The sequence below is a fragment of the Oreochromis niloticus genome, linkage group LG23, assembly GCF_001858045.2.
Source record: "Oreochromis niloticus isolate F11D_XX linkage group LG23, O_niloticus_UMD_NMBU, whole genome shotgun sequence".
Classification (NCBI taxonomy): domain Eukaryota; kingdom Metazoa; phylum Chordata; class Actinopteri; order Cichliformes; family Cichlidae; genus Oreochromis; species Oreochromis niloticus.
This window is the reverse complement of record NC_031986.2, coordinates 13,538,308-13,564,304: the sequence shown is the minus strand read 5'-3', so window position 1 is coordinate 13,564,304 and position 25,997 is coordinate 13,538,308. Positions and strand designations below refer to the sequence as shown.

General features: G+C 40.8%; 2 protein-coding genes across 6 annotated transcripts; one reads left to right on the top strand and one right to left on the bottom strand.

Annotated features, from left to right (window-relative positions):
* Window positions 1-171: 171 nt before the first annotated feature.
* On the top strand, window positions 172-7,192 carry tgds (TDP-glucose 4,6-dehydratase). The gene is made up of 12 exons (XM_013264518.3): window positions 172-410; window positions 1,563-1,629; window positions 1,766-1,834; window positions 2,032-2,122; window positions 2,227-2,375; window positions 2,461-2,559; window positions 3,349-3,408; window positions 3,859-3,902; window positions 4,004-4,169; window positions 4,279-4,334; window positions 4,493-4,590; window positions 4,673-7,192. The coding sequence occupies exons 1-12, from the start codon at window positions 364-366 to the stop codon at window positions 4,789-4,791; spliced, it is 1,065 nt and encodes a 354-aa protein (XP_013119972.1). The 5' UTR covers window positions 172-363; the 3' UTR covers window positions 4,792-7,192.
* On the bottom strand, window positions 6,636-25,997 carry LOC100708206 (ATP-dependent RNA helicase DDX3X). 5 transcript variants are annotated; one of them, XM_025903439.1, is made up of 20 exons: window positions 25,631-25,997; window positions 24,058-24,109; window positions 23,513-23,560; window positions 22,724-22,783; window positions 21,811-22,011; window positions 21,555-21,657; window positions 21,229-21,345; window positions 20,594-20,693; window positions 20,369-20,504; window positions 20,186-20,283; window positions 19,235-19,333; window positions 18,979-19,139; window positions 18,744-18,888; window positions 18,372-18,516; window positions 17,629-17,679; window positions 16,390-16,571; window positions 16,102-16,219; window positions 15,787-15,940; window positions 15,493-15,620; window positions 6,636-15,071 (listed from the first exon to the last, which is right to left on the bottom strand). In XM_025903439.1, the coding sequence occupies exons 1-20, from the start codon at window positions 25,673-25,675 to the stop codon at window positions 14,992-14,994; spliced, it is 2,223 nt and encodes a 740-aa protein (XP_025759224.1). In that variant the 5' UTR covers window positions 25,676-25,997; the 3' UTR covers window positions 6,636-14,991. The 5 variants fall into 5 exon arrangements, with proteins under 5 accessions (XP_025759224.1, XP_025759225.1, XP_013119969.1 ...); XM_025903440.1 differs by having other exon boundaries at window positions 22,724-22,780; XM_013264515.3 differs by lacking the exon at window positions 17,629-17,679.

The window sequence follows — 25,997 nt, the reverse complement described above, 5'->3', positions numbered from 1 at the left end:
GTTTATTTATGCGGACTTGACTGGTTTTCGCTTGCCGACAGGTCTACGTTGACCGTTTGATTGATTCGGGATTCACGCAATCACATCGCGCTAACTTCACTGCGTCATGTGGGACAAGCAATCAGAGAGTAGAAACTAGTACACACACTGTTAATGACCCGCCCGCTTTCAACGTGTCAACACTGCCGTGAAGCAGCCGGTAACTGTCGCACATTGCACAATCCGGCTACTGTTATGGAAGGAAATAAAGCTCTGCTGTTTCCGTCAGGATAGCTAGCTTCCAGGCTTGATGTCGGTAAATATGTTTTTAATATACCTGTAGGAGTACATGTTGTGAGGTAACAGCTGCTGGAAGACCGGGAAATGGACTTCAACAGGACTGTTCTGGTGACTGGAGGCTCTGGATTCATGTGCGTTCGTATTTCATATCAGTGTACAGTTAAGCTGAAATAACATTACGAACTTAGTATTTAGCTTGATAAACAGACCTGACTGTGGTTCCTCTTTTAGTTATCAAGACTAGGACCTGTAAGGAAAACCTTTGCACGGGTGAAACAGAGGTAAACAATAAAGGAGCCTCTGTTAACAATAGCAGTGCTTTACTAAGAAATAAGCACAATTTATTAGTGAAAAAAGTATTTATTGTAAAAAACAAAAACGAACTAACATTACTCTGCCTTATCTTATAAATCATCCCGGTGTCTCTACCTGTTGAGTAACTGTTCACAAGTTTTGGAGTAGTGGTTTCGGTCCTGGGGTATATTTCAAAATATTATGGCAGACTGAGAATTGAGCCCACAAACACATGGAGCCAAATGCTCAGATGAGTGTTAATGTGTAGTTAGCACTCAGTTAAAACAGTTGTAAATTACTTGTTTTGCCTGTAATCTGTCAAACATATAAAGTCATTTTGAGCCAGAAAGAACTTCCTGTGACAACACAGAAGCTGGAACCAGTTTTTGGCAAAGTGATCTCCATATATCCTTTATTTATCCCGGTAAAAAGTGTTATTGGCATTAAAAATGTCTTTTTCAAAACAGATGTGACCAAGTGGGCAGCAGAAATTGCAGCAAATTTAAAATCAGAGTTCTTTCGAGAAATTGGAAGTGACTGAAATTGACTGGATTATTTATAATGTAGGTACAATAACAGGTGATTTCTTTGTGTTAAATATAACCCCTTAGCAAATCCTGTTTAATACAGCCTCTTTACCAATATAAGCAAAGATATTAGACATAAAAAACACATAGAGACAGGTTTATTAACGGCAAATGAAGGAACAAGCAAAGTTTTTCCTTTTATTATAAGAAAAATGTAAAATTTGGGAATGCTCAATTCACAAATCAGGTTTCATTTCATTATTATGGTTTTATCTCACTAACTAATGAAGGAATCTCTGTATGTGGGATGTGATTTCTGTACTGTATACATATAGGCAATGCAAAGTGGTCAGCTCATGTCGTCTTCTTGGCATAAACGGCACAGGCATGTGTGGGCTGACGGAGTCAGATAAAGGCCAGTGGGGCGTAAATGAACTGTCTCAAATTTCTCTGCCCTTACAGCGGCTCCCATCTGGTGTGCTCGCTGGTCCACAGACACCCGGAATGGAAAATTATCAACCTGGATAATGTAAGTCTTAATTTTCTTTTCCCCCCTCACTCCGTTTCCAAATATAACACTCTGGGTTTGTTGTCTTTGTGACGTGCAAAGCTGCAGCTAGTTTCTGCTGTGTGCACTGCATGTCTCACTGTCTGATCTCTTCTAGTTGGATTACTGCTGCAGCCCCAGGAGTCTGGAGAGCGTTGAAAACAGAACGAACTACATCTTTATCAGGGTGAGAGCTGATAAATAAACACATCAGGTCAAGAATAACCAGACTGACACCAGATATCTATGTAATTTAATGCTACTTTTATATAATTACATATATTATTATATTTAAAATAAGGTGTAATTTGTAGGATTTATCATCAGTTGAGCTTTAACTGTGCCGGGTGCACAGTTACTCATTTGGACTCTTTTCTTCAACAGGGGGATGTGTGTAACCCGCGGCTGGTGAACCACATCTTCAGTTCCGAAAACATCGACATCATCTTTCACCTGGCAGCCAAAACTCACGTCGGTGAGCAGCAGCTTGTTCGGGCAGTTTTTATGAACAGGAGCTTTTGTAGTTTCAGCTCTCGTGTTAAAGCTCTTTTGCTCTCTCCTTCCTCTCTGTGCTGTCAGAGGCTTCCTTTGAATCCCCATCCTCTTTCCAGGAGGTCAACGTTGAAGGGACCAGAGTTCTGCTGGGAGCGGCCCATCAGGCCCGACACCAGCCACAGCGCTTCATCTACATCAGCACCGATGAGGTGTACGGAGCCAGTCTGCGTGAGGCCAGTGGATAGATTGGGGTTGTTGTTTTGTGCTTTTGTTTGTGTTTATGGATCAGGCAGTGACTCTGATGTTTGTCCCCTACAGGTGTTTGATGAGAGCAGCCCACTGAGGCCCTCCAATCCGTACGCTGCTACTAAAGCTGCTGCAGAGTATCTGGTCAGATCATACTGGGACCAGTACAAGGTAAACACATACAGATGGGGCAGTAGCTTCCAAACCAAATGAATGACTTTAAATATTAGTTCTTGATTTTTCAGTTTCATATTTTTACAGTCAAGTTCGAGGGCATGTTTTGGCTTGGATGTTCGTTACCCAGTTTAACAATCACAGTAGTGAAAACAGTGTTATTATTGTGACCATATGACATGAACTGCCTTTGAAATAGTTCCTTTAATGATGAGTCGGCCACTGATTGTAGTCAGATGCCATCTTTAAAGATACTTTGGTGCATTTAGATGGCAATAAAACATCAATAAGATCGAGTCAGCCTGCTATCAGTCTACAAATGAGCCCGGTTGGATTGGCATTTGATTTCAATCAGTGATCATGAAGCAGTTAACTTTCGCTGTCTACATACATAGAAATTCACATTAAGTCCTTATATTCAGAGTCCAGCCAGAGACCCATCGATTTGATGAGAAATCCTTCCATAAATAGTGATGTCGTTGCTGCAGGAAAGCGATGTAACTGCAAAATGATGTGGGCGCTCCACAACCTTCCAGTTTTACAGGAATATGACTAGAATGCAACCAGCTGGTTGTCAAGTCCCCTGTTGTTGCAGACTAGCTGTGCTTGTACTCTTGTACTCAAGAGAACTTCAAAACTGGGCAACTCTCATCAAAATAATCTACATGGATACATGGTACTAGAGGCCAGTGGTTAATGTGATTTGAGGTGAACTGTCCCTTTAATTTTAAAACCTAAATGACTTTTTTAAAAATCTTTGTCATTTGAATACTGCTCTGTTACTAGTTTCCCATCATCATTACCAGGAGCAACAACATCTACGGGCCCAGGCAGTACACGGAGAAGGTCCAGTATCATGACTGAGCACACCCATTTTACATTTAGTGGCTAATCTTGCAGAAATATGCTCCATTTGTACAGTTTAAGATTTGAGGCTGTATATAAGATATCTGCACAGCTGTATGTAGAACTATTTTCATCTATGTAAAGCAACATCAGGTCACACTGATGTCATCTGTGCAAGATTAATCTACAGTGATACATATTTTAAAGATTTGTTTTAAAGTTATTGTAATTACTCTCATTGCCACAAAGGGGAGACAAAAGCTCACCCTGCAGGTTTAAAAATGCTGCAATCAGCTGTGTGTTTACATTTGACTACAACTGAATGCACAGGCAGAAAATGCAAATGTCAGACTTTCACCATCAGTTCCTTTCAACTGGTTTTAAAGAGTTAAACATATCTTCTTCTTTGCCACCAAGCTTTTAATATAAATTGTCATCTTGATCTTTCAGGTCATTCCAAGGTTCCTCACCCTCTTACAGATGGACAAGAAATGGTGGGTTTGTTTTAACGAGCGCTGTCGTTCCGGTCTGTGTTTCACAGGAACAGACGCGCTTATCCAATTAAACCCGTTTCTGTGCGTTTGCTCTGCGGCAGCACTATCCAGGGAACCCTTCCGAAATCCCGCCACTTCCTGTTTGTCAGTGATGCCATAAACGCCTTCCTGTTGCTTCTGGAGAAAGGGATTGTGGGAGAAATCTACAATGTGGGGACAAGCTGTGAGATTCCCATCATACAGCTGGCGAGGGAACTTGTTAGGATGGTGGGTTTAGGAACTGTTTATTCAAACATTTAGCAGGAGCTTTTAGAAAGTAAGCGAATTAAATGAATACTAAAAGGTGTGTGTGTGTGTGTGTGTGTGTGATGTTTAGGTCAAGAAAGTGCCAGAATCTGAAGTGAATGATTGGCTTGAGTTTGTGCCTGACAGGTAAGTAGAGAAAGAGCTGGCAAAAGCAGGGGAGAATTCCAGGAAGTAGCCAAAGCCATCCACTTTAGCTTTAGCTCTCAAAATCTCCGTCTCTCCTGACATCTTGACCTTGAAAGCACACTTTTGTCCACTTTTAACCTTTGACCTCTGCTCTCCAGGCCGCGGGTCGACCTGCGTTACCCCATCAAGTGTGAGAAGCTGCAGCAGCTGGGCTGGAGAGCTGAGGTGTCCTGGACTGAAGGCATCAGACAGACAGGTACAGTCACACACACACGACTATACACTCATTACCCTCCTGTATGGTGTGTTAGTGATTCATACGTTTCTTGTTTTTACAGTGAAATGGTACCGAGACAACCCAGACTTCTGGTCAGACATCAGCGAGGACCAACCACCAATCAGGCGCGAGTTTGAAAATGCTACCACCACAGTCGTCCCGATCAGCTCTGAATCTTGACTGACAGGAAGAGACTTTTTAATTTTTTTCCATACAAGTAATTTCACGTGATATTTATGTAGCACAGAGGCCATCATGGCTGGTTTAAAGCTGAATGAACAAAACACTGAATATTTCAGTTAGCATCAGTCTTACTCTGCAGAACATTTCATTCTCAGCCGTCTCTGAGTTAAGACGGTCTGAGCAACAGGACCTGAAGTGCCAGATAACCAAGGGCAGAGCCTTCCTGCAACCAAAGCAGACCTACAGCTGGAAATTAATGCACTTTATTACTTAACTTTATAGTAATTACAATCTTAGCTGATATTAACAGTGTCTTGTCCTGCTCATTGTGATTTGTTTAAATTATATTTTTGCACACTGTGGGCTGAGGGACATTAATCTCTGATTGGTTCAACATTTTCATTTACAGTGTTGGCAGGATCCTGGACTAGTACAGACAAACAGGTTAAAGTGTCAGCGCAGTAAGAAAAACTGAGGGGAAGAGCAACGCCTCACCTTTGACTGCGTTTGGCCGAGTATGCAGCGCAGGTACAACAGTTTAAATTAAGACTCCCCTCTCCTGTTGGCTTTCCTCAACAGGAAAATAATCAGGATTGTAAGAATAGATTTTTAAGTTGGGCTTTGTTAACTTTAGCCTTCTTTTACCAAATGGCCTGAAATAGCAATGATCTCTTAATGTAGGTAGCACAGACTCAGTGCCTTATTTCCAGTGTACTTGGATTATGAACCCAAGAGGCTCATTTTGAGACCAGAAGAAACTCTGATTTGACCTTCCACTGTCTGTTCTCATGTGTTTCCTTTAAGATTGTTAATGCAAATATTCGGGTCGCCGTTTGGCCCAGACTGGAATGACACATTACATAAGCAATCTGGGACAGGTTTCAGAGAACAAGAGTTATGCAGGTAATGCCTAGATAACCCTCTAATGAACGGATGTCTGCCATTGTACATCGTGGGCCACATACTGTGATCTGAAGACAACTAGATCAGAGAAACTTCACATTTAATCCCTCATGTTAATAAAATAAGTTTTTCTACATGACATCTGTCAGCACAACTCTTTGGGCTTAAACCGTAAGAAATGTGATAGCTCACAGTTTTATAATTTTAGTACATTCTGGACAAAGTTTTTGTTCACTTATTTTTTTTTTCTTTACCGTTGACTTAAAAAAGACATTTAAGTTTTTTAAATATTTCATTACTTTGGTGTACTATGAATGGCCACAGGGGAAGGTCTTTGGAGTCTTTGCTGAACTGGCTCCAAGGCCTCATGTTTGACACCCCTTCACATGTTACCAGTATTTTGCACTTAGTAGTCACTTCAATCGCTTGCCTCAAAGTTGAGAAAGGTTTCTAAGCAGTTTTACAGTTGCCAAATCTCATCGACTTCCTACGGTCTCTTGTCACAGCATCACTGCGAATCACTTCCTTTGTGGATGCAGCTTTATTCAGAGTTATAGAGGCTGCTGTTCTGTTGTTCTACACAAAGCTAATAAACTTGACTCCAACTTTAAGAAACGTGGCTGTCAGGTCATTTTAATCTGCTTATTGAAGAAAGTGGATGAAGCAAACCGCTTCGAGTCATCTCCTGCTACCAGTCAGCAAGGCTCTGTACCAAGTTAGAAATATGTAGGTGCAACTTCAGATTTCAAATTAGCCGTTTATGATTTTTAATGATCTGTGTTTTAAGGACAAGGGAATCACAATCATTCCTGTCAGATGCATTTTATGCACACTGTTTTTATAATTTGATGCTGTTTATCTTCAAATAAACACAGTTTGTGTTTTTCCATCTCTGTAAAGTCACACAAAAAAAAAAAAAAAAAAGACAAAACCACTGATTACATCTGCAAATCCAAACCTTTATTTGTGGTAAAATCAGAATATTTGCACAGTTTTGTTTTTCTTCGTGCAGTGCTCTTCGTGCACATCTGCTAAACTAATACATAAGCAAATACTAACTACCAGGCCGGTGCAGCTGCCCGTCCACACTGTGGGGTCTGGCCATTCAGTAATGACGACAGCACTGGGCTTCATTTCATTTCAGTTCGCTCGCTAAGAGAACAGCAATCGTTCCTAAATGCACCTCAGCATCTGTGAATTTCAGATCACTTTAACAAACTGAACTTGAAATAAAGCCACAAAGTGTTTTGTTTTTGTGTGTCTTTCACGACACCCTGACAAAAAATACAATTACTTTGTTGCAAAATGTAGTTTGTGCATACAAAAGGCTGTAAAGTAATGGTTCACCTACGTCTGATATGCGTCAGTGATTGCTGAGGCTACAGTCTTTGGACAAATCAATCGGTCCCTGTGTAACTACAGTGGGTCTGTGCTTAGAGGACCAACAGTACAAATGTCCGTTATATTACTCTGTCTCTCCTGCAGGTCAGATAAATACTGATCAGCTGCAAGAAGGGGGAAAAAAATAAATAAATCCCCATTTCTGATTGGCCAGAAACACCCCTGTGACAGCTCTAACACACCGACGCCTGAAAAGATGCAAACCACAACAACGGAGCAATAGAACCACAGTTAAGTCTGTGTTATGAAGACTTTAAAGATCGCCACTTGTTTTTGCCAGACATTCACAACAAGGGTATTAACGAGAAGGAAAAGTGTAAAGATTCAACAAAGAAAAGGAAAAATAAAACGACTTGGAGAAAATCTGGACACTTTTTTTTGTACTGCATGTTTTTGTCGTTTTTTACAAAATGGTCTTTGATCGTTAACTTGTTATTTTTTAATCCAAACCTTGGCATTTACGGTGGTATTTTCTCAATTTGTTCGCCGATTAAAAATGGCTGTTTATGGTTGATTATTATTGGCAATGAAGCCTGTCGCATAAACAGGTTTGCGGATGTGATACTGAGTCCAATGTGACTTTAAAGGTAACCAGTGGAGGCTGTTTCTCGTAACGTGTCGCCATCACATCGGCTGTAATCAACAATCTGTGGTACACCTCGTACCTTCATGTTACACCACATGCACATCTTTACACATTAACAGAAGACCTGAAGTTGGAGGTTTCAGTTGGGAGAAGAGTACTGTAGTGCTGGAAAACACTGGTGTTGAGCTTTATGCAGGGATGCTGTGGCATCTTTAAACTAATTGCCAGAACTGACTGGACTATTTTGTTGAAATCGGAATTTTCGGGAATGACAGCATGAATACTGCCAAAAATAAAATCATAGACATTGCGTAGATTCAGCAGATTTTAGGCCACATAGAATGATGGCTAGCGCTAAAAGGTAGGGTAAGTGCTAGCGTGCTAAAAATGTATAAACCAATGGGCAAAAGTGATACAGGATGAAAACAAGTGATAATGAAGGTTATTTTTTGAGTTATTTAGGTATAGACTAAGTCATGGACTGCTGATGCTAGCATGGCCGATAACCAGGAAGCACTGCGAGTACCTCCACCCCCAGAGAACCCCCGGCTTTCAGAGGTTTTTAAACAAGCTGATCATAGAAGGTATAAAACAGATTAATTTGTCTGACTCAATAGCTACGCCCAAGACAGAAGTGCCTAAAACCTGCATTCTATCTGAAGACCACCAGATGGCGATAGCTGTGCTTGCTAAAAGAACAGTTTCCTGCTGAGTTATTGGCTAAGTCACTCATTCGGTTTTTAATTTTTTTAAGTCTATTTTGTAAATCTTGGGTCGTAATATGCTTCAAAAAGGAATATCTATGGTACACCCAATGGTAATAATTCAAAAACTTTTAGCCAATGAGTAAGTAGTCCCAGTCAGATCTGGTTTTTTGTTTGTTTTGTTTCATTTTAAATCAAGACAGTAAAAGTGAAGATGCCAATATTAAGACTTCAAAGTGGGACTTGAGGATCAGATACATGGGACAGATTTGCCTGATAAAATCCAGTTTCATTCTTACAATTAAAAAAAAAAAAAAAAAAAGAATGTAAGAACGAACCGTGGCTGCAAAAACTGCCCAGTTAAAAAAGAAAAGATGTGCACACAGCAAAGGAGCTAGGTTTTAGGGGTTTTTTGTTGTTTTTTTGTTTTGTTTTTTTTACTGGCCTTACACAAAATATATGCATCTGTATTTATGAAATGCAGGTGATTTTTGAAAATTACAACCACTGTTGAAACCCAGCCTTGCTATGGTGACACGCTGACGGAGAAACGCTCCCCCACGTCGCATCTTTAACATTAAAAAGCTCACACTACCCCAGAAAAATAGAAATTTTTCACTCATACCAATGACATTCAACATTCAAGTGCCAGTGTTTTTGTTTACTGTCTTTTGGTCAAGTCACTTTGTAAAATATCAGCTTTTGTATTAGGCATAGAAAAATAAATATTTCTCAAAAATGCTTGATAAATTACACAAACTTGCAGTGAAAGTAGACTCAAGAACTCTGTGTGCAAACAGCTGAATCCTACCTTTGCTGTTAACTAGAACTCCACCTGGTCCCAAAAACAAAACAAAACAAAACTTAAAAACAAAAATTCTCAAAGAACCTTTGCACACACACACACACACACACACACACACACACACTTACTTCTTATTTAACACCTCTACACTGCCTTCACACTCACTCTCAGTCGTACCTCTTTAGGATTAAAGGACATGTGCTACAGAAGACTTTTGTTGAAGATTAAGCAAAGTCTTTTGTGTAAAACTCAGTGGTCTTTCTATAACGGAGGGGGCCCTGCAGGCCGCAGCAATGGAAGCATAGCACCATTAATTGTTCTCTGACCATCAGTGCTGTCTGTATCACAGGTAAGTTTGCTATCAGCTCCATTAGGGCTGGGTATCACCCTTCATTTAAGGCATCAGAAGGTTTTGGGAAATAAAAAAACAAAAAGAACTAAAGTGCTGGATCAGTTTCGCAGGAAGTAAACTAAGCATTTTCTGCATGACACAAACTTTTGTGTTTTTTCTTAAACTTTGTTTACTGCTGAAAGTGTGTGTGATAGTTACAGGTACATGCAGTGACACTAGCAAGACACTGATGATCAGTTAGCATGTAACGGTAGCACTGTTTACCATCTTACATAAGCATGTTACCAAGGTAGCATTTGCTAATTAGCAGACAAAGAGTTTTGCGGTATTTTGCCAAAAAAATGAAGTCTTTCAGAAATCGAAATTGTGAGGACCAACGCAGTAGATAAAGTGCCTGATCTACATTCCTATTCATAATGCCCTGATGCTCATATTTTCTCAAAAACGTAACGTTAGCGGCACAAAACGGCAACATGTCCAAGTTTTAGCACCGGGAATCAGTTGTCAGTCAGTAAAAAATGTGTGCCTGAATTGTTCTGAGTCAACAGCTCTTAAGCATTTACATAAAGTTATCATTTTTTTACCCCTGCATCATTACAGCATCTGACCAAGCAAACATTCCTACACTTAAAAGAAAATAATAAAAATTTCTGCAATAGTTTGAAATACCCAGCCCTAACCAACAAATTTCAGTCTTTAGTGATTCGGCCACTTCAAAAGGCACCGTTCACACGTAAAACTCTGGGCTCATTTCACATGTGCCAGTTTGGACTCGAGCAGAAAACTCATGCAGAGAATCGTGGTGACCACACAGCGAAAGCAAGCCACAAGTAACTGAACTCTATTGCACTTGGGGTAAAAGTTCAGAGGGTTTCTCCCCCCCCCTCCACACAGGAATTTGGGGGCACAGTGGTATTTAAGTGTTGCTCTAACACAGCTCAATGGTAAATACGACTGACAGGTAAAACCAGCCTGCCCTAGAAAAACACTGAAATACATTGCATATTTATGAACAACACTATTTGACACGATTGATCTACAAAGCAAGAGGTAAACTGAATTTTTACTCTCACAAGTCACACTGCATTTAAAAAGGTTCACCGGTTCCTTCATTTTTTTTAACGGATTCTCAATGTGCTGCCAAGCGCTCGTCAGAAGGCACAGCAACATCTACGCAACCACATCCACTCAATGGATTCGCCTGCGACGCCGCATGCCTGCAGCATTGGTAACAAAACAAATGGGACTACATTAAGCTTATGGTCGGCAGAAGCCACTGATTCAAGTAAGAAATGCTTTCACACAGGGAATATCAGTCAGCAGTATCCGACTGCCAGTTCAGTCAGTAAAGTTCCTCCTACAGAGTTTTAAAGGTTGAAGCTGATTTTATAACAATGCCAGCAAGACAGCTATTTAATAAAACCTCTAGGTGTGAAAGTGCAACTTAAAGACTTCTGCTTGTGTGTGAAGGGAGTTCTGTGATTGTCATTAGCAACTTGCTGTCCTGTTTTTTCATTCCTTCAATACTTTGCAACAGCTCTTACAAGAAGTCTGCAGGAGAAAATCAAATGTTTCATGACCTCAAGAAGAAAGCTGATCAGTAAACGGGTGCTTTAAAAAAAAAAAAAAGAAAGAAAGAAAAAGAAATCATCTATTGGGACACCTCTGACAGTTCTGGTCAACATTTGAATCGCCGATTCAACCGCCGCTCATAGTCATTAAGCCCGTGTTAGACTGCAGTCTCAAACTTAGTGACAGCTCTTAGTGCGACAGTAACTGTTTATCTGACCCGTGCTGTAACAGCAGCTGAAAAGAAAAACTCAAATTTCCTGTTTTTGGTTCATTTGTAAATGCATAAAAGGGAGCAGGTGGACATCGAGGAGTACAGCTGAATTCTATCATTTCACAGCCGTCCTTGAATGCAGCATTGCTCCTGGCCCCTCATTTTGAGTCAGACCAGGCTTAGTGAGATATCGTACAGTTATATTTGACTGGTGTCTTTTAGCACCAGAAAAGCTTCTGGAAAAATCTACTTTGTATATTTAGTAAATGACCAGCTAACTGCTTTAACTGCTTTAACTCCTTCAAACTCATCAGGAAAAAAAGAAAGAAAAAAAAATGCTATTAAACTCAGAGTTTCCCCAACGTCCCCCTCAAATGTAATCCGAGGGAAAGGGAGCTTAAGACTGATTACAAGAGTCAAAAAATCAAAAGCAGGAAAAAAAAACTATGATATAAAATAAATAACTGCAACATAATTAAAGCCTGCTATAGAATTGGATTCATCTGCTTGGCATTTGAAACTTCTTGACCAAAAAACAACAACACTTGAATATGTTTTACAGTCTTGGTCCTGCTTTGTCAGAGTCAGTGGGCAGTTTGAGGGTTAATCCACCTTGTGCGCATTAATTTGGGTGAATGTATCTCTATATAGACGTGTGTATTCTCTTGAAAGAATACAAGCTTTTGTCTTTGAACTTTAGTCAGCGGTGTTCAAACTGCCCACTGTGCTAAGCTCACCAGACCAATCTTGGTCCAGTGTTGAGTGATCAAGTGTGACTCTCATGCACACCAAGTGTTGTTTAACTTCACATTCTTTTTCTGTGGAGATTCCTCTCTGTTGAAACTATTTACATTTAATCTGAGTTCTACATGTAAACATAACTAAATTAATCCACCCCCACACTGGAGTAACAGAGCTTTTTTTGGCTCTTAATTGGCCCAGTTTGGGGGGGTGGGAGTAGGAGGAGGATTGGATTTCTACCACTGAACCATCCAAATGTTCAGCAGAGATCCCTTTTCAAGTTCAATCAGGGACGAAACATGGACATCCTGGGTCAACTGGCCCCTTGAAGCCTGGTTGCAAAGCAGAGCCAAGTAGGGATAACCAAGGATTTAAATGCATGCGATCAGTTCTGTGTAGCAACTTTTCCACAAGCACAATTTACCCTGACAGTTTCTCACTGTGCTGAGCCGAGTTGGGTTTCGCATTCGACAATCGCGGCGGGACGCTGTCATTGTTTATTAATCTGCAGCACGTGCTGGGACGTGTCGTGCATGCAGAAGGTGAATACGTTGCAATAGCTGCCAAGACTGCCAGTCCAGATAGCAAACTACTCTGGAGAGTGGACGTGCATCAGTGTGAAGAAGTAGGAGTGTGGCCCATCTGGGAGCTCTGGGAGCTCTGTGGGCTGGGTGTTAAGTGTTTTGAAAGCAATCATATGCTGCCAGTGTACGGCTGTTGTGCGCGTTGGCCGAAATCTAGTTTTGTAAACATTTCATCGAGGAAGTGACTTCAACACTGAGAAACACTATCTGCTGACTGAAAGCAGTAGTATGAGGAGGAACTGAACCGAGGCGCGATTTTGAGTGATCTTGTGCTTGATCACAGTTGCACACGTGGCTAAAATGTGCTGTAGATACGATGCATTGCATTCCTTGGGAAGCCCCCAGCTGTCTGCAGTGAAATTAGTTCGTAAGGATGATCCAGTTCTTCACTTTTAACGCCCGACTTCAACAGAGCTTAAAAGACCTAACTGGAATGACTACTTTTAGAGAAGACTCTTCATGCAACTCTCCAGGATAGAGTGAGCGAGAAAATTTGGACCTCTTTTTAGTTTGCGTATTCCCCCCTCGAGAGAAAGTTTCTCCCAAAACAAGGGTTTCAATGTTTGTGGTTAAAAGCAGCGCTAGATTCCCAAGAGCATGATGGCACTAAGAGTCATCTGAACGGCCGCAGACACCAACACAATCTGGGAACTGTTTTCAGCAGCAGCCATGTAGTGTTTTCTAAGCAAAGGTGTTTCAAACTGTGTAGTGGTTACAGTAATTTAATATGACTCGAGTGGCACCAGACTTTGGCTTTTTTTAAATTATAGCAAGCTATGAGGAATTGGACATTTACGGCTACATATCTGGATAATAAGAGGGGGAGGAACAACATAACGTGACTGCTGCTGGCCCTGTTAGTGGCACACAGTGACCCAACAATTAGTGACAAGATGGCTTTGAGAAACCAAACTGCAAGCTCAAAGCTGAGCTATAGATGTGACACAAGTGTCAATGAGTAGGACTCGGGTTCCCAAAAGCATACAGCCACTGTGGTCGGACCTGCTCGTTGGCTCTTTGACTTTAACAGTACGATTAATGCAATTTTTGACCCATTTTATATTTACTCATCCAGAGTGAGTAAAGTAATCCACAAATATGCTTACAGTGGTTATATGCTTTGGGGAATTAGCTCAGTCTCTAATAGACAGATAAGGAAATGCTTTGAGTTTCCTCATCATAGTTTTAGTTTAGTTTGTTTTTTTTTGCCAAGGTTTGATTTAGTTCAAGCCTAGTTTGCTTCCTTCCAAATAAAAATAAAGAAAACATTTAAACCAACAAATGACATTGAATACACACTTTTAGTCACCGTGGGCCAATACTTGTGGACAGTTAACGTATTATGGCAATAAAAACGATGGAAATAAGAGACAAAGTTTAAATTCTTAAAGGCACAGTACAGAAACAAATGATTCTCCATAAACGCTTATCTTAAAATTAAACAAATGAACAAACAAAAAAATGCTATTTGCAGTAACAACCATAAGTCCTAAGACTGTCTGCTAGCCTCACTGCTAATGGCCAACAATGCCATTTCAGTTTGTCCAGCCACTAGTCTCTCTTTGTTAGACATCTGTGTCAGACCTCGATAAAGTTTCATGTTTTAAAAAAGGTGAAAAAAAAGATTTTCTTGTTTCTGTGGCCTCCAATGTGTGATACGTGAAGGCCAGTATTTTTGAATTTATACGCAGACATGGTTTGCTTTTATGTCCTGCCTATAGCTATATTTTAGAAAAGTTTTTGGCCAGAGATTTACAACATGGCCGTGCGTTAAATACAAAGATGACATGAGGTCACGCGGGGAGTGTAAATGCAGACAAAAACACAGTGAAATCAAACTCAAATATAAAGTGGGGGGAAATAAAGAAAGGATTTTCCCCTCTTTGAAGAAGCCCACACTCTGAAATCTCAGGGAATTAAACACCCAGGTCTTTTTACCAGCACACACACGTGTCACAGAGGGAAAATGGTCTTAAGGTGGCTGCTAGCTGGAAGCTAACAAGTAAGCCTGTGTCCAGTGTTTAAAAAGTAAACAACTAAAATTCAAGAATCTCGTCACAATGTGGTCTTTTTCAAGAGGAGAAAAGTTAATTTACCAAAACAAAAAAAGGTGGACATAGAAAGCACAAGAAAACTGTTCAAACGACTTAAAAGACATGAAGGATGGGGATGGAAGCTACATAAATGAGCATAAATAGTTTAATAACATGCATGGGGGTTTCTTGGGGTTAATGGTGGTAACAAGACAGATGGGATGCAGACGTCGATGTGGAGAAAGAATGGAGGATGAGTGAGAAGAGGAAAGAGGGATGAGCGAGGGAGGGAGGGATGGAGAAACCTAGTTGCCCCACCAGTCAACTTGAGAGTGTGAGTAGTTGCCTCCGTAGCCATCGCTGGTGTAGAAGTTGCTGAAGCCGCCTGAGAAGAAAAAGGGAAGAGAAAAAAAAAAGCCTTCTTAATAAAGTAAAACTTTTGTAGCATTTCATCGCCCAAGTATCAGAAATTAGTGTTTCCAAGCAAAACAAATCTCTATAATGCAGGTTTGATGTAAAACATTTATCTCGAATGTGCAGTTCTGTAAAACCATAATTCACACTGAATATATTTTTCCCGACTCTCCATCAAAATATATTAAAAGTACAACAATATATGGCAAACTCAAGTGCTCTTCTTTTATTTCTCTCTATACAAGCTCTCAGAAAACAGAAAAAAGGTATCCTGGGGGGCCCAGGAAAAAAGGCTCTAAAGCAACACAATGAACATCATGTGACTACAATGGTCTGCACAATAATCACCCTACATTAGTGAATAAATTTCTATCCAAAGATCAGAGCCTCACCTCCTCCAAAGCCACGGTTTCCTCCATGTCCTGCCTGGTTGCGTCCTCCTCCACGTCCTCCAAACCCTCCGGCGTTGAGTCCTGCAGCAGTCTGACGATAATCTCGTGCTCCAAACCCGCCAGAGAACCTGTGGGATAAAAAATAAATAAATAAATAAATAAATCAGTGTTTAGGGATTCTGATTAGACCAGCAAATGTTTTTAATACTTATAACAAAAAACAAACATTTGCAAGTTAAAGACAGAATCTGTGTGTGTGTGTGTGTGTGTGTGTGTGTGTGTGTGTGTGTGTACCTCTTAGAGCGCCCTCTATTACTACTCTTGTGCTGGTGTTCATAGGCCAGGCTCTCGAGCCATGAGGGAACTTCCTGTTTGGCCTCTACTAGGATGTCCAGCAGGTCTTTAGTGATGTTCCCGTTTTTGTCATTGAAGAACGATGTTGCCAGCCCTACAGGAAACAGAAAAAAAAAAAAAAAAAAAAAAAAAAAAAAAACCCACTTAAAAACAGGAGACATTTTTCAAAGCAATATAAGCAAGTAAGAGCAGTAAATGGGGTCCATCCTAAATCAAGAGGATACTTCCCTTAAATCACATTACTTATAGCCTTACCCAGGTTTCCTACTCGTCCCGTACGTCCAATGCGGTGGACGTACTCCTCTATGTCGCTTGGCAGGTCAAAGTTAATAACATGTTTCACGTTGGAGATGTCCAAACCCCGAGCTGCTACCTGAGATCACAAAAAGAGGAGCAGATACTTTAAAAACTCACACCTTCATAAACATTTCGTTTGGGCTCTAACTCAAGTGTTTTTCTGTCGATTGTGGTTGTCAGTTAATAACAGAATGGTTCCTGTTGCGGTTTACCATAACGTGCAAACAACAGGAAGTTTTTACTGACCGCTGTAGCAACCAGGATGGGACATTTTCCCGATCTGAACTGGTTCAGGGCCTCCTCTCGATCTCTCTGGGAACGGTCACCATGGATACTGGTGCAGGCGTAGCCTTCCCGATATAGGAAGTCCTCCAAGGCGTCTGCGCCTTTCTTGGTCTCCACAAAAACCAGAGTCAACGAGTCCTTACCTGATCAACCGAGAGGGGAAACACTGGGTGTTAATGCTACAAAGAATAAAACAACTTCAGGGCTGCGCTGTGTTTGGACTAAATAAAAGACTGAGTTTAATAATCCTGCGCCACTATGACTCTGGCTTTATGTAGCATGGACCAAATTGTGGAACAAGCACAAATAATGAAGTTGCAGTCATGCTGGAATTATATAGAATTTAGGTGCATGAGCAATTATGAGAACCAAGCACATAAATTAAAATTCATCCCCGATTGCCCAGCCTGCTAAACTGACCTTTTTTAGGCTTCTCAGTCCACTACATGAGATTGATTTGCCTTCTAGCTAATGGGATCAGTTAGGATCTAAATGAATCATACAATTTTACGTGTGAACGGTTTTCTGCTGCCATGCACACATAAATCAACGCCCTTGGTTGTATATGAAATCCTCCATAGCACATCAGTTAGTGGGTTTGTTGCAGCAGCCCTGTGTACAGATCATATGTTTACATGTATATAGGTGTGTGTCAGTCCATGGGGTGACTAACATGCAGGTTTCAGGGTTAAATCTACCAGCGTTACTTTACAGCAGATGTTGTTATATGAGCAGAACAGTGCAACAGGCAGCAGGAGGTGCAGTGTGGGTAAAATGACCAGCAGCAATGTGTTTTCATGCAGGTTTCACTAGAGGCACTGATGGAAAGATTCTGGTCATTGTATTCTTCCTGCATCAACATCATCAATTGACCCACATTTATATCACAAGTTAGATACACGGCAACAGCACGAACACAACGTGACCAGACTCTCTCCATTAAAGCTATGGGTTTGACCTAAAGACATCACAGCAACATACTCTAAAGATGACACCAAAACAACCTTAAGCTATAAAATCAAACAACAGGCATGTTTAATTTCACATGAGGGGACGCGACGTGTGAAATGGGACACAGAACCTAAATAAATATAATAAACAGGAGATTCTCCATCCACAAAAAAAAAAGAACAGTAAAGTCGAGCAAAATTATTTAAAATATGAAATGACAGATAAAAGTTTCCTGTTTGAGGATCTTACCAGGTTTCTCTATGTTGTCTCCAGTACTGTCCTGTACCTCACTTGGGATGGCTTGGGATAAAACCACAAACCACTGACATGTAAACTCCAGTTTGAAAGCAATGTTTGTGTGTCTGATATTACTGATTTAACAGAGGTTTAAAATGTTGCCATATAATCACTAACAAAACAAAAAGGTAGTTTTCCCAGCCACAAATGATTTAAAATCCTATAGAACCTTTCTTTTAAAGTTCAATCTGAAGAAAAAGATATTTTGTAATAAAAATAGAACACTGCCGTCTGGAGGCAAAAAAAATATATATATATATAATCCAGGAAACACGATGTTTCTTGCCAACTACCACAAATATAGAAAGAGCATATTTTAAATTAGAGGTTTTAAACCCTTTTCAGTGCAGCCTAGAGGTATACATCTTCCTAATTTCACACACAAACATATCTAAGTGAAATTTTCACTGAAAGACAAAGGGTGCTGATGGACATTACACTGTGCTAAGCATGGGAAACACAGTAATGTATTGGTTGAGATGTGAGGATGACAATATGATGATGGCAAAAAGACAGGGGAAATAAAATCGCACATCTGTGTGTGTGTGTGTGTGTGTGTGTGTGTGTGTGTGTGTGTGTGTGTGTGTGTGTATGTATGTGTGGCTCGAGATAATTGCAGATAAGTCTACTCAGGCTGCAGACAGTATTTATGTTATGTGTTGGGACATGTGGCAGTTGAGCTGAGATCGGCTCACCTGTAGCGCTTAGCAGGTCCAAGAGGAAAGACCTCTTATCGCTCTCTTCCACCCACACCACTTTCTGAGTGATGTTCTCCGAGGTGGAACCCACTCTGCCCACTGCCAGGAAGATGTAATCCTCCAGGAAATCCCGAGCTAGGATCTGCAGGATGAGCAAAATATGTGCTTAACACAACTGTTTTGCACCATCTGACCAAACAGATGGAAAATTTTACATCTTTAAAATGAAACACTGATCACCATGTGAATGCTTGCTGCACTTCTCTTTATTAGTAACAGGCGGATTAAAAAAAAAAAAAAGAAGAAGAAGAAGAAGAAGAAGAAGAAGAAGAAAAGTTCCAATTTCTTTGACAATTACTGCAGATATACCTGGATTTCTTTGGGAAACGTAGCGCTGAACATCATAGTTTGTCGGATGCCTTTAGGAGGCATGGTGTCCTGTTCGACGATGCGCCGTATCTGTGGTTCAAAGCCCATGTCCAGCATACGGTCGGCCTCATCTAGGACCAGGTAGCTAAAGGAAACAGAAGAAAAGAGTTTGAAATTTAGAAAAAAATGACAACAGACGTTTACCCATCACTCACTACTCCTGTTTATGTCTTACTTGCAGTAGTCCAGTCCGATCTTGCCTCTCTCCATCATGTCCACGAGTCTTCCTGGAGTGGCCACCAGCAGGTGACAGCCTCTCTCCAGGTCTCTGATCTGCTGGCCAATGTCTGCTCCTCCATACACAACACAGGGACGCACTCTGGAGCGGTAGGAAAACTAACAGGAAAATAGAACGTATTAACAATTACACACAGATTTAAAAATCACATCATTAAATAAACAGATTATTACACACTAATGTGTTTAAATACCTTCCTTGCTTCATCATATATCTGCAGTGCCAGTTCTCTGGTGGGAGCCAGCACCAGGGAGATGGGGTACTGCTTGCGACGGCCATACTTTCCATTCTCCTACAAAGCAATGACACAACACACAACATTTAAGTTTCACAGCAACAAACATGATTGAAACTAGAGAAAACTGAGGCCACGCCATGAGTGGGCTAGAAACTAGACTAAATTCAAACATTTTACAGAACATGTGTCAAACCTATCAGGGACCAGTCTGTGACTCCTGAGAGCAAAAATCCCCTAAAGGCTTCATAATATAAATTAGGGTAGAACTAGTGTAATAGGAATTACCTGACAATTATCAGAGACATAGCATTCAAATAATTCCCAATTTAAAGTTCATGGAATAATTCAACAACAGTGAGGTTAGCAAAATAAAAACTTCCAGAGGAAAGAAAGATAACCTTTAAAATCAGATTTACCTGCTGCTGATTTTCTTTCTCAATAACAGCTTAAATTAAATTAGACAAAATAACTCCCTAAATAGGTGCCAGGTGTCATATCAAGATGGCTGCTGACAGGCAGGACTTGTGTCTAAAAGGGTTTTGCTTTTCTTTAACTGCTGCTTGTTTTGCCTCTTCTTTGATAGTCTACTATACTACTGGTATAAAATAAATCAACTTAAGCAGGTCTGCTTGTTTGTTGCAGTGACTAAAACTTGTGCTCACGGTTTGTGGTAACGTATGAACGATACCTTTTTCCCAATCATTTGCAGAACTGTGTGCGTGCCTGAAATTAATGCATTTTTTTTTTTAATCTGGAGGATGCGCTTTAATTAACACAGGATAGTTTAATTAAATTACTTTACCATGAAATCCCCCACAGCACCTGAACCATTTGTTTCCCCCCTGTTAAAGCCATGATGAAATTAGCTGTATTTAACTAGATAATATTGATTTTTCTCTCTTTTACCTGTCCTGATGCTTTAGCTGCGTTAAGGGCCTCTCCTGGTCCATCAGTGTAAATCTGGCTGAGGACTGGCAAGAGGAATGCTGCTGTTTTCCCAGAACCTGAAACACACGAGGACAGCCTCATCCATTTCTGCTTTTCATCTCATCGACCCAATTCCAATACTTTGTTATGTTTGTGCGCTACCTGTCTGTGCGCAGGCCATGAGGTCTCTCTTTGATTTAATAATAGGAATGGCGTATTTCTGGACAGGAGTGGGTCTGGTGTAGCGGCTCAGAGCAATGTTACCCATGATAATCTCACCCATGTCCACGTCTTGGAACTGTGAGATCACAAACACAGAAACATGTACAGAAAGAGCGAAGAAAAGCAATAGTGCAGCTGGTATCTGATATAATGTGAGTAACTCACACTCTCGATGTGCTGAGGGCAGTTCTGTCCCGTGGCCTCAACAGGAATGTCATCGTATTTCTCAAAGTTAATCCCAGTGTTACTGCCAGAGAACAATTCACTACGGAGAGAGACACAAAGGTTAGTCGAATGCTCTGGAACTTTATTGCTTAGAGTAACTGCAGCAATTTCTTGGGATAATTTATCTGAATGTCAAATTTTAAAAGAATAAAAACCCATAACTATTTTTACTGGGGCAGGTTAGCCACTTGAATTTATTATGTGTCAGGTAAGGGATATGCTGCAGAACCATAACGGGCAAAGTTAAAGATACTTCCATATTGACATCAGACTAGAAACCTCCAAATAAGTTAAGAACAAATGTCATTAGGATGACAACTGGAAATAACAAAACATCAAAGAATTTGCTTTTCCCTTCGTGTGTTTTACTCTGTTACACAAGAAACCAATGAAGTCCCAACAATATGACTCAGACAGTCTAATAGTGAAATTACACTAGTCTAATAATCTAATTCTGTGCTCTAATTTTAAATATCTTTTGCAATTCTACCTGAAATTTCCTGATCTTACAATAAATCACACCAAATTAGAAAGTAGACTACACCTCCCACGACCACTCAAAAGCACAGACTCACTGTTCAAGACGTTCGTTGCGAGGGGTTGGCTTGGACCAGTCTCCGTCATCTCTGGATTCCTCCACCCAGCGGCTGTTTCCTCCCCCTCCTCCATTACCAAAGCCTCCATGCTCAAACCTGAACACAGCATGCACACGTTAATGATGAATAATGAAGCAACTTTCTCCAAATTACACAAACAGCTCTCCACTTAACATTTTTTAGGTAATAATAAACCATTTTAAGGGTTCACAAGAGGATCGTTTTTTAGCTTTTATAGTAAACATGGGAATTTTCTGTTGAAGCTCAATGACATAAGCTCTCGACACTGCATCTGATCCGCTTACCTTCCTCGGGTAGCGTTGCCTCTGTCATTGAAGAAAGCAGACTTTCCACGGTTATTGCCAAAACTGCTATAGGTGTCCTTGGCAGTGTTCCAGCCACCTGCGTCTAACAGGAGAACACCACAAAGCGATCAGGTTTCAACAGTATGCTAGCAGACACATCCAGTCATTCATGTAGTAGAGAGGCAGGTAAATGAACACATACTGGATGCACGAGCTAAGTAAAAGAAATTTTGGAAGCACTAAAACTGAATCGCACCTTTATTTTCATACCCAGCAAAGCTCATTGGCTGTGCTGGGTTCATGGGGTTGAAGGCTCCACCCCTGTTGTTGCGGTAACCACCTCCAACGCCACCTCTTCCCCGCTCCATGCGAGGCGGGCCACGGTTAAATGAGTTCCCCGTCATGCGATTGTCGTGGTAGCCGTTGACAAAGTTGTTGCGTGTGCCGTCCCAGCCGTCTGCAGAGAGGAAACATTGCACAAAATAATTAATAATTATTATCACACCTGCAGGAACATCGTCTTCATGATCATCACTGCTGTTACTGGTGGAGCGCTGGCAATAAATGCTATATGGGCAAAAGTAATGGGCTACACCTCTTAAATTTTTTAAATTCAAGTGTTTTCAGTCCCATTGTCACAGGCGCAAAACTTGCAAAAGTCGCCAACGCTCGCTAATGCTGCTGACTCAGCAACTGCAGCGCACCAAACCTCCTCTAGCATTAACATCAGCACAAAAACTGTGTGCTGGGAGCTTCATGGTATGATCAACAGCTTCTGTAGGTGTAATGTGTGTGTGGCCCAGTACTTTGTCCATATAGTGTTGTGGCAGAATGCCAATAAAGACATCTTTCAGCACCAGCGATTATTTTTTGCGCTTTCTACATATATCGAATTAATTTTGAAAGAAAAATTGACTCTTGTGTAAAGGTAGGAAATTAGATGGATCAAGTCAAAATGATTAAACAAACCAATTCAAAGAAGCACTTTCAGATACTTCTACTGCTGCTTCCAATATGCAGCCACACTTTAATGTTTAGGCATTCACTATGAATTCATATCAGTAAGCCAACAGTTTACAAAAAAACCCAAAAACCTCTAAAAAAAGACCAATTCCCCAACTTCTGCACAACTCTATCCAAGAAAATCAGAAGTTCAGAGAGGAACTTACAGTTGGCTGCAGGCGCGATGGTGTAACCACCCTGTCGCCCAGCAGCAAAGGCATTTCCTGCTGGATTAGGAGACGAAATACCAGTTGTAACTTATGGTAAAAAACAGATGCTGATATAATAAAGGTACTTTGTGGAGTTACAGGTGTGGGGTCTAATTACTTTTAGAATACTGTGTCACCCGTTTTTCCTCACTATTCCAAAAATTAACCATGGGTAGTAATAACGTTTACAAAGCAGAGCACAGAGGAGGGAGACTGACTGCTAACTGTAGAGAAATAAAGACGGACAGAGCTGAAAACTGGGTCTGAAAAGCAAAACCAGACCTGAAGTGCTTTAAACCTGCACTCTTTATTTGCCATATAGGGAAAACCTGACATCAGCTCCCTCTCTGTGACCTCAGTAAAACATTTCTTGCTTCAGGTCACAATGATCACAACTTAAAGGCCATTTTGTAAATTTTATTCGTTTTAAGAGTCACAAAGGAGCCTTATCCAGGGTACGTTCATTGGTACTTGGCAATCACAAATCGTTAGCCAATGAGAGTGCACTTTCACAGTTCAACCTGCCCTTCGCTCATCACATCGAGTATCATGATGTCGATGGATTTCACTAACCAATCAGTGACAAGACTGAAATCCAGCTATAACCATGCATGATTTGAACATCAAAAAAAGTCTTGAAAATGATTTATTTGGTAGGAATCAGTGATGGGAGTTGCTCAGTGGCCTAAAAATAAACAATTCAGATTTTTCCTTTATAGGAAACAAGGTTAAGTGGACCCTACTCACCATTTTTGGAAGCATCTTTGTTCCTTAAATGTGGAGGTATGTATCGCCCTGCAACAGAGACAGACATCCAAAAATCAGTCAGAGCTTATGTCACACTGCATTTATAATCACATCTAACTACCGATTTCAGGGTTGACCCCCAAATTGTGACTGTAATGACAAAAGATTATTAAACTATAGTGTGAAGCAAAACTTTAAGGTGACATGCAAATATGCATTTTCACATGGTTACAACTAAATGTCACTGTATTAATAACGGATGTTCTGCACTTAAATAAAAATAGATCACGTGACCGAAAAGTCACCGTGTTTAATGAATAATAAAAGATTTAAAGACATAATTTCTTCAAAACCTTTGCAGCATCCAAAGACATGCATATTTTAACAGAAACATCTGCTTTCAGCATCATCGTACATCACTTACTGTGCCAGGGATGCATTTACACTGTACCACATGCAGACATACAGCAGTCATTTTTTTTAACCTCTGTTTGTTTTAGCAAGACAAAGTTAAAAGTTCAAACAAAAACATGAAAGCTGCTTACTGCTACTGCCGCCACCTTGTCCGTCTGCAGCGCTCAAGTCTAGGACAGCGAGCTAGAGAGGAAAAAAAACAACACAAAATCAGAAAAAGACTCACTGACCCACTTCCAGCAACTTAAAAAATTAAGTTGCATTTCAACAGAATGAGTTATAAAAACTATTACTGGCCATGTCTTACATTAACTGGTGGCATTACAAATTGATTTTTCTCCACCATAGACACAAACACAGTAGTATTTCTGTAGTAATCTCCCTACTGATTCTCAGTTGTCTAGGTTTTCAGTGGCTAATGCTACAAGACAGCTCAGTGTCACTGTTATATGTATCCCCCATTAAATTAAGAATGCACGTAAAACCAAATGAGTGGAAACTAGAATTTAGATTGTTAGGCAGGCTGTGTTTGAGGCCACAGACCACTTATCCATAAGAGTAGGTGACACAGAGAGCTGCTGCCTACCTTTAAAAAATATTTGTGTATAATAAGGAGAGTGAACAATTTGCTTACAGGGACTGGTTAGAGTACTCAGATTTGACATGAAAAAGAAAACTAGAAGTAATTTTTATTTTTGAATTCTGCAGCAGACTTAGAAAAAAAAGAGACAGAGAGAGAAAGGGAGACAGAGATGTGAGCTCCAGCGTGCTGAATTCCTATCATGATGATGTCAGCAAACTGCACCCAGCCACAGCTGGTCTGGGATACTGAGATGCGATGCTGGTGCGTCAAATCTCACTGCTGTCCAGGGAACAACTTTGGATTTAATGCTTTCATTACCAAAAATCTAACTGTGGGTTGGGGGATGGCGGTGGTGACATTCAGCTTAGGCCAACTAAACTCATGAGGACGTATAAGTCGCTGAAATAGGGGCCTGGGTTGCGCATCACATTCCTTCTTAGACATTTTTCCTCAATAGGGGCTCTCCAAAATATCAACTGAGTACATGCAGTACTTTTCTGTTGCCATCCAGCCAGACACAGATAGACTACGTTGCTGGTGACGCAGGAGAAATGACCATCTCTTAGCGGGACGCAGTCAACATAAAAACATGGAAGTCTGGAAAATGCTGCGTATCATCTAAAAGCCGGGGACGGCGACAGTCACGGCGCATTGTTTGTGTAGCAAGTAGACCCGCAGGTTCCAGCCACATTGACCTCCATTTTATTATTATATCGAGCTGCAAGATAAGCGCAGTGGACGTAACAGTTGAGGGGTGCGTTTCATGTGTTCACATGAGGGGGGCAGAGGAACCACTCGTGCGTCATTTCGCATTTAGCTCTTCGTTTTAAAGAACACCGGTTAGTCTACCAGCAAAACATGGATGTTTTATTTCTAGAATTCAATTCAATAAAAGCATTATACTTCAGGTTGTAGAGGGGCCAAAACATTTTTTATGTCGTATGCTCCGCAGCCACCATCAGACGTGTGCGCGCACGAATGCAGCGCACCCAACGTTAAGCTAGCACAATAGCATACTGTTAGCAGCCCCAGGCTAGCCGGCAAGCTAATGTTTACCACCGCCGTTTTTTACACTACTTCTAAAGCGAACATTTAAGACATACGAAACAAACACAGCTTACCTGCTGTTCTAGACCGTGGGCATTTTCGACGGCCACATGACTCATAACTATAGAATATGGAGGAAAAATGATGCCGTTGAAAAGGGGACCTCTTTGTTTGCCGGGTTTTGATGTTGTTATTATTTCTCCTTTGCGTCTCGCCCGTTTCTGTGGTTATGCCAAATGACAGCTATTTCATTTCCTTAATGGTTTCAGGTAACTTTTTAAAATGCTATTACTGAATTTCAAGTAGCGATAAAGTCCCGTATTTTCAGCTTCAAGGTTGATACTTCAAGCAAACACAGCTGTTGTCTGTTTGGTCTTTAGCTGAAGCTGAGACGAAGCCCTCACGAAGCGCGTGAAGGGAACGCGAACAATGTGAAAGTAA

What these genes read in the sequence shown, in the direction of transcription:
- tgds (XM_013264518.3), top strand. Translation starts at nt 364, where the DNA reads ATGGACTTCAACAGGACTGTTCTGGTGACTGGAGGCTCTGGATTCAT. An exon ending in ACTGGAGGCTCTGGATTCAT is followed by an intron (nt 411 to 1,562) that starts GTGCGTTCGTAT and finishes CTGCCCTTACAG; the next exon opens with CGGCTCCCATCTGGTGTGCT. An exon ending in AAATTATCAACCTGGATAAT is followed by an intron (nt 1,630 to 1,765) that starts GTAAGTCTTAAT and finishes GATCTCTTCTAG; the next exon opens with TTGGATTACTGCTGCAGCCC.
- LOC100708206 (XM_025903439.1), bottom strand. Translation starts at nt 25,675, where the DNA reads ATGAGTCATGTGGCCGTCGAAAATGCCCACGGTCTAGAACAGCAG. An exon ending in GCCCTCAGCACATCGAGAGT is followed by an intron (nt 20,505 to 20,593) that starts GTGAGTTACTCA and finishes GTGATCTCACAG; the next exon opens with TTCCAAGACGTGGACATGGG. An exon ending in AGACAACATAGAGAAACCTG is followed by an intron (nt 16,572 to 17,628) that starts GTAAGATCCTCA and finishes TCGGTTGATCAG; the next exon opens with GTAAGGACTCGTTGACTCTG.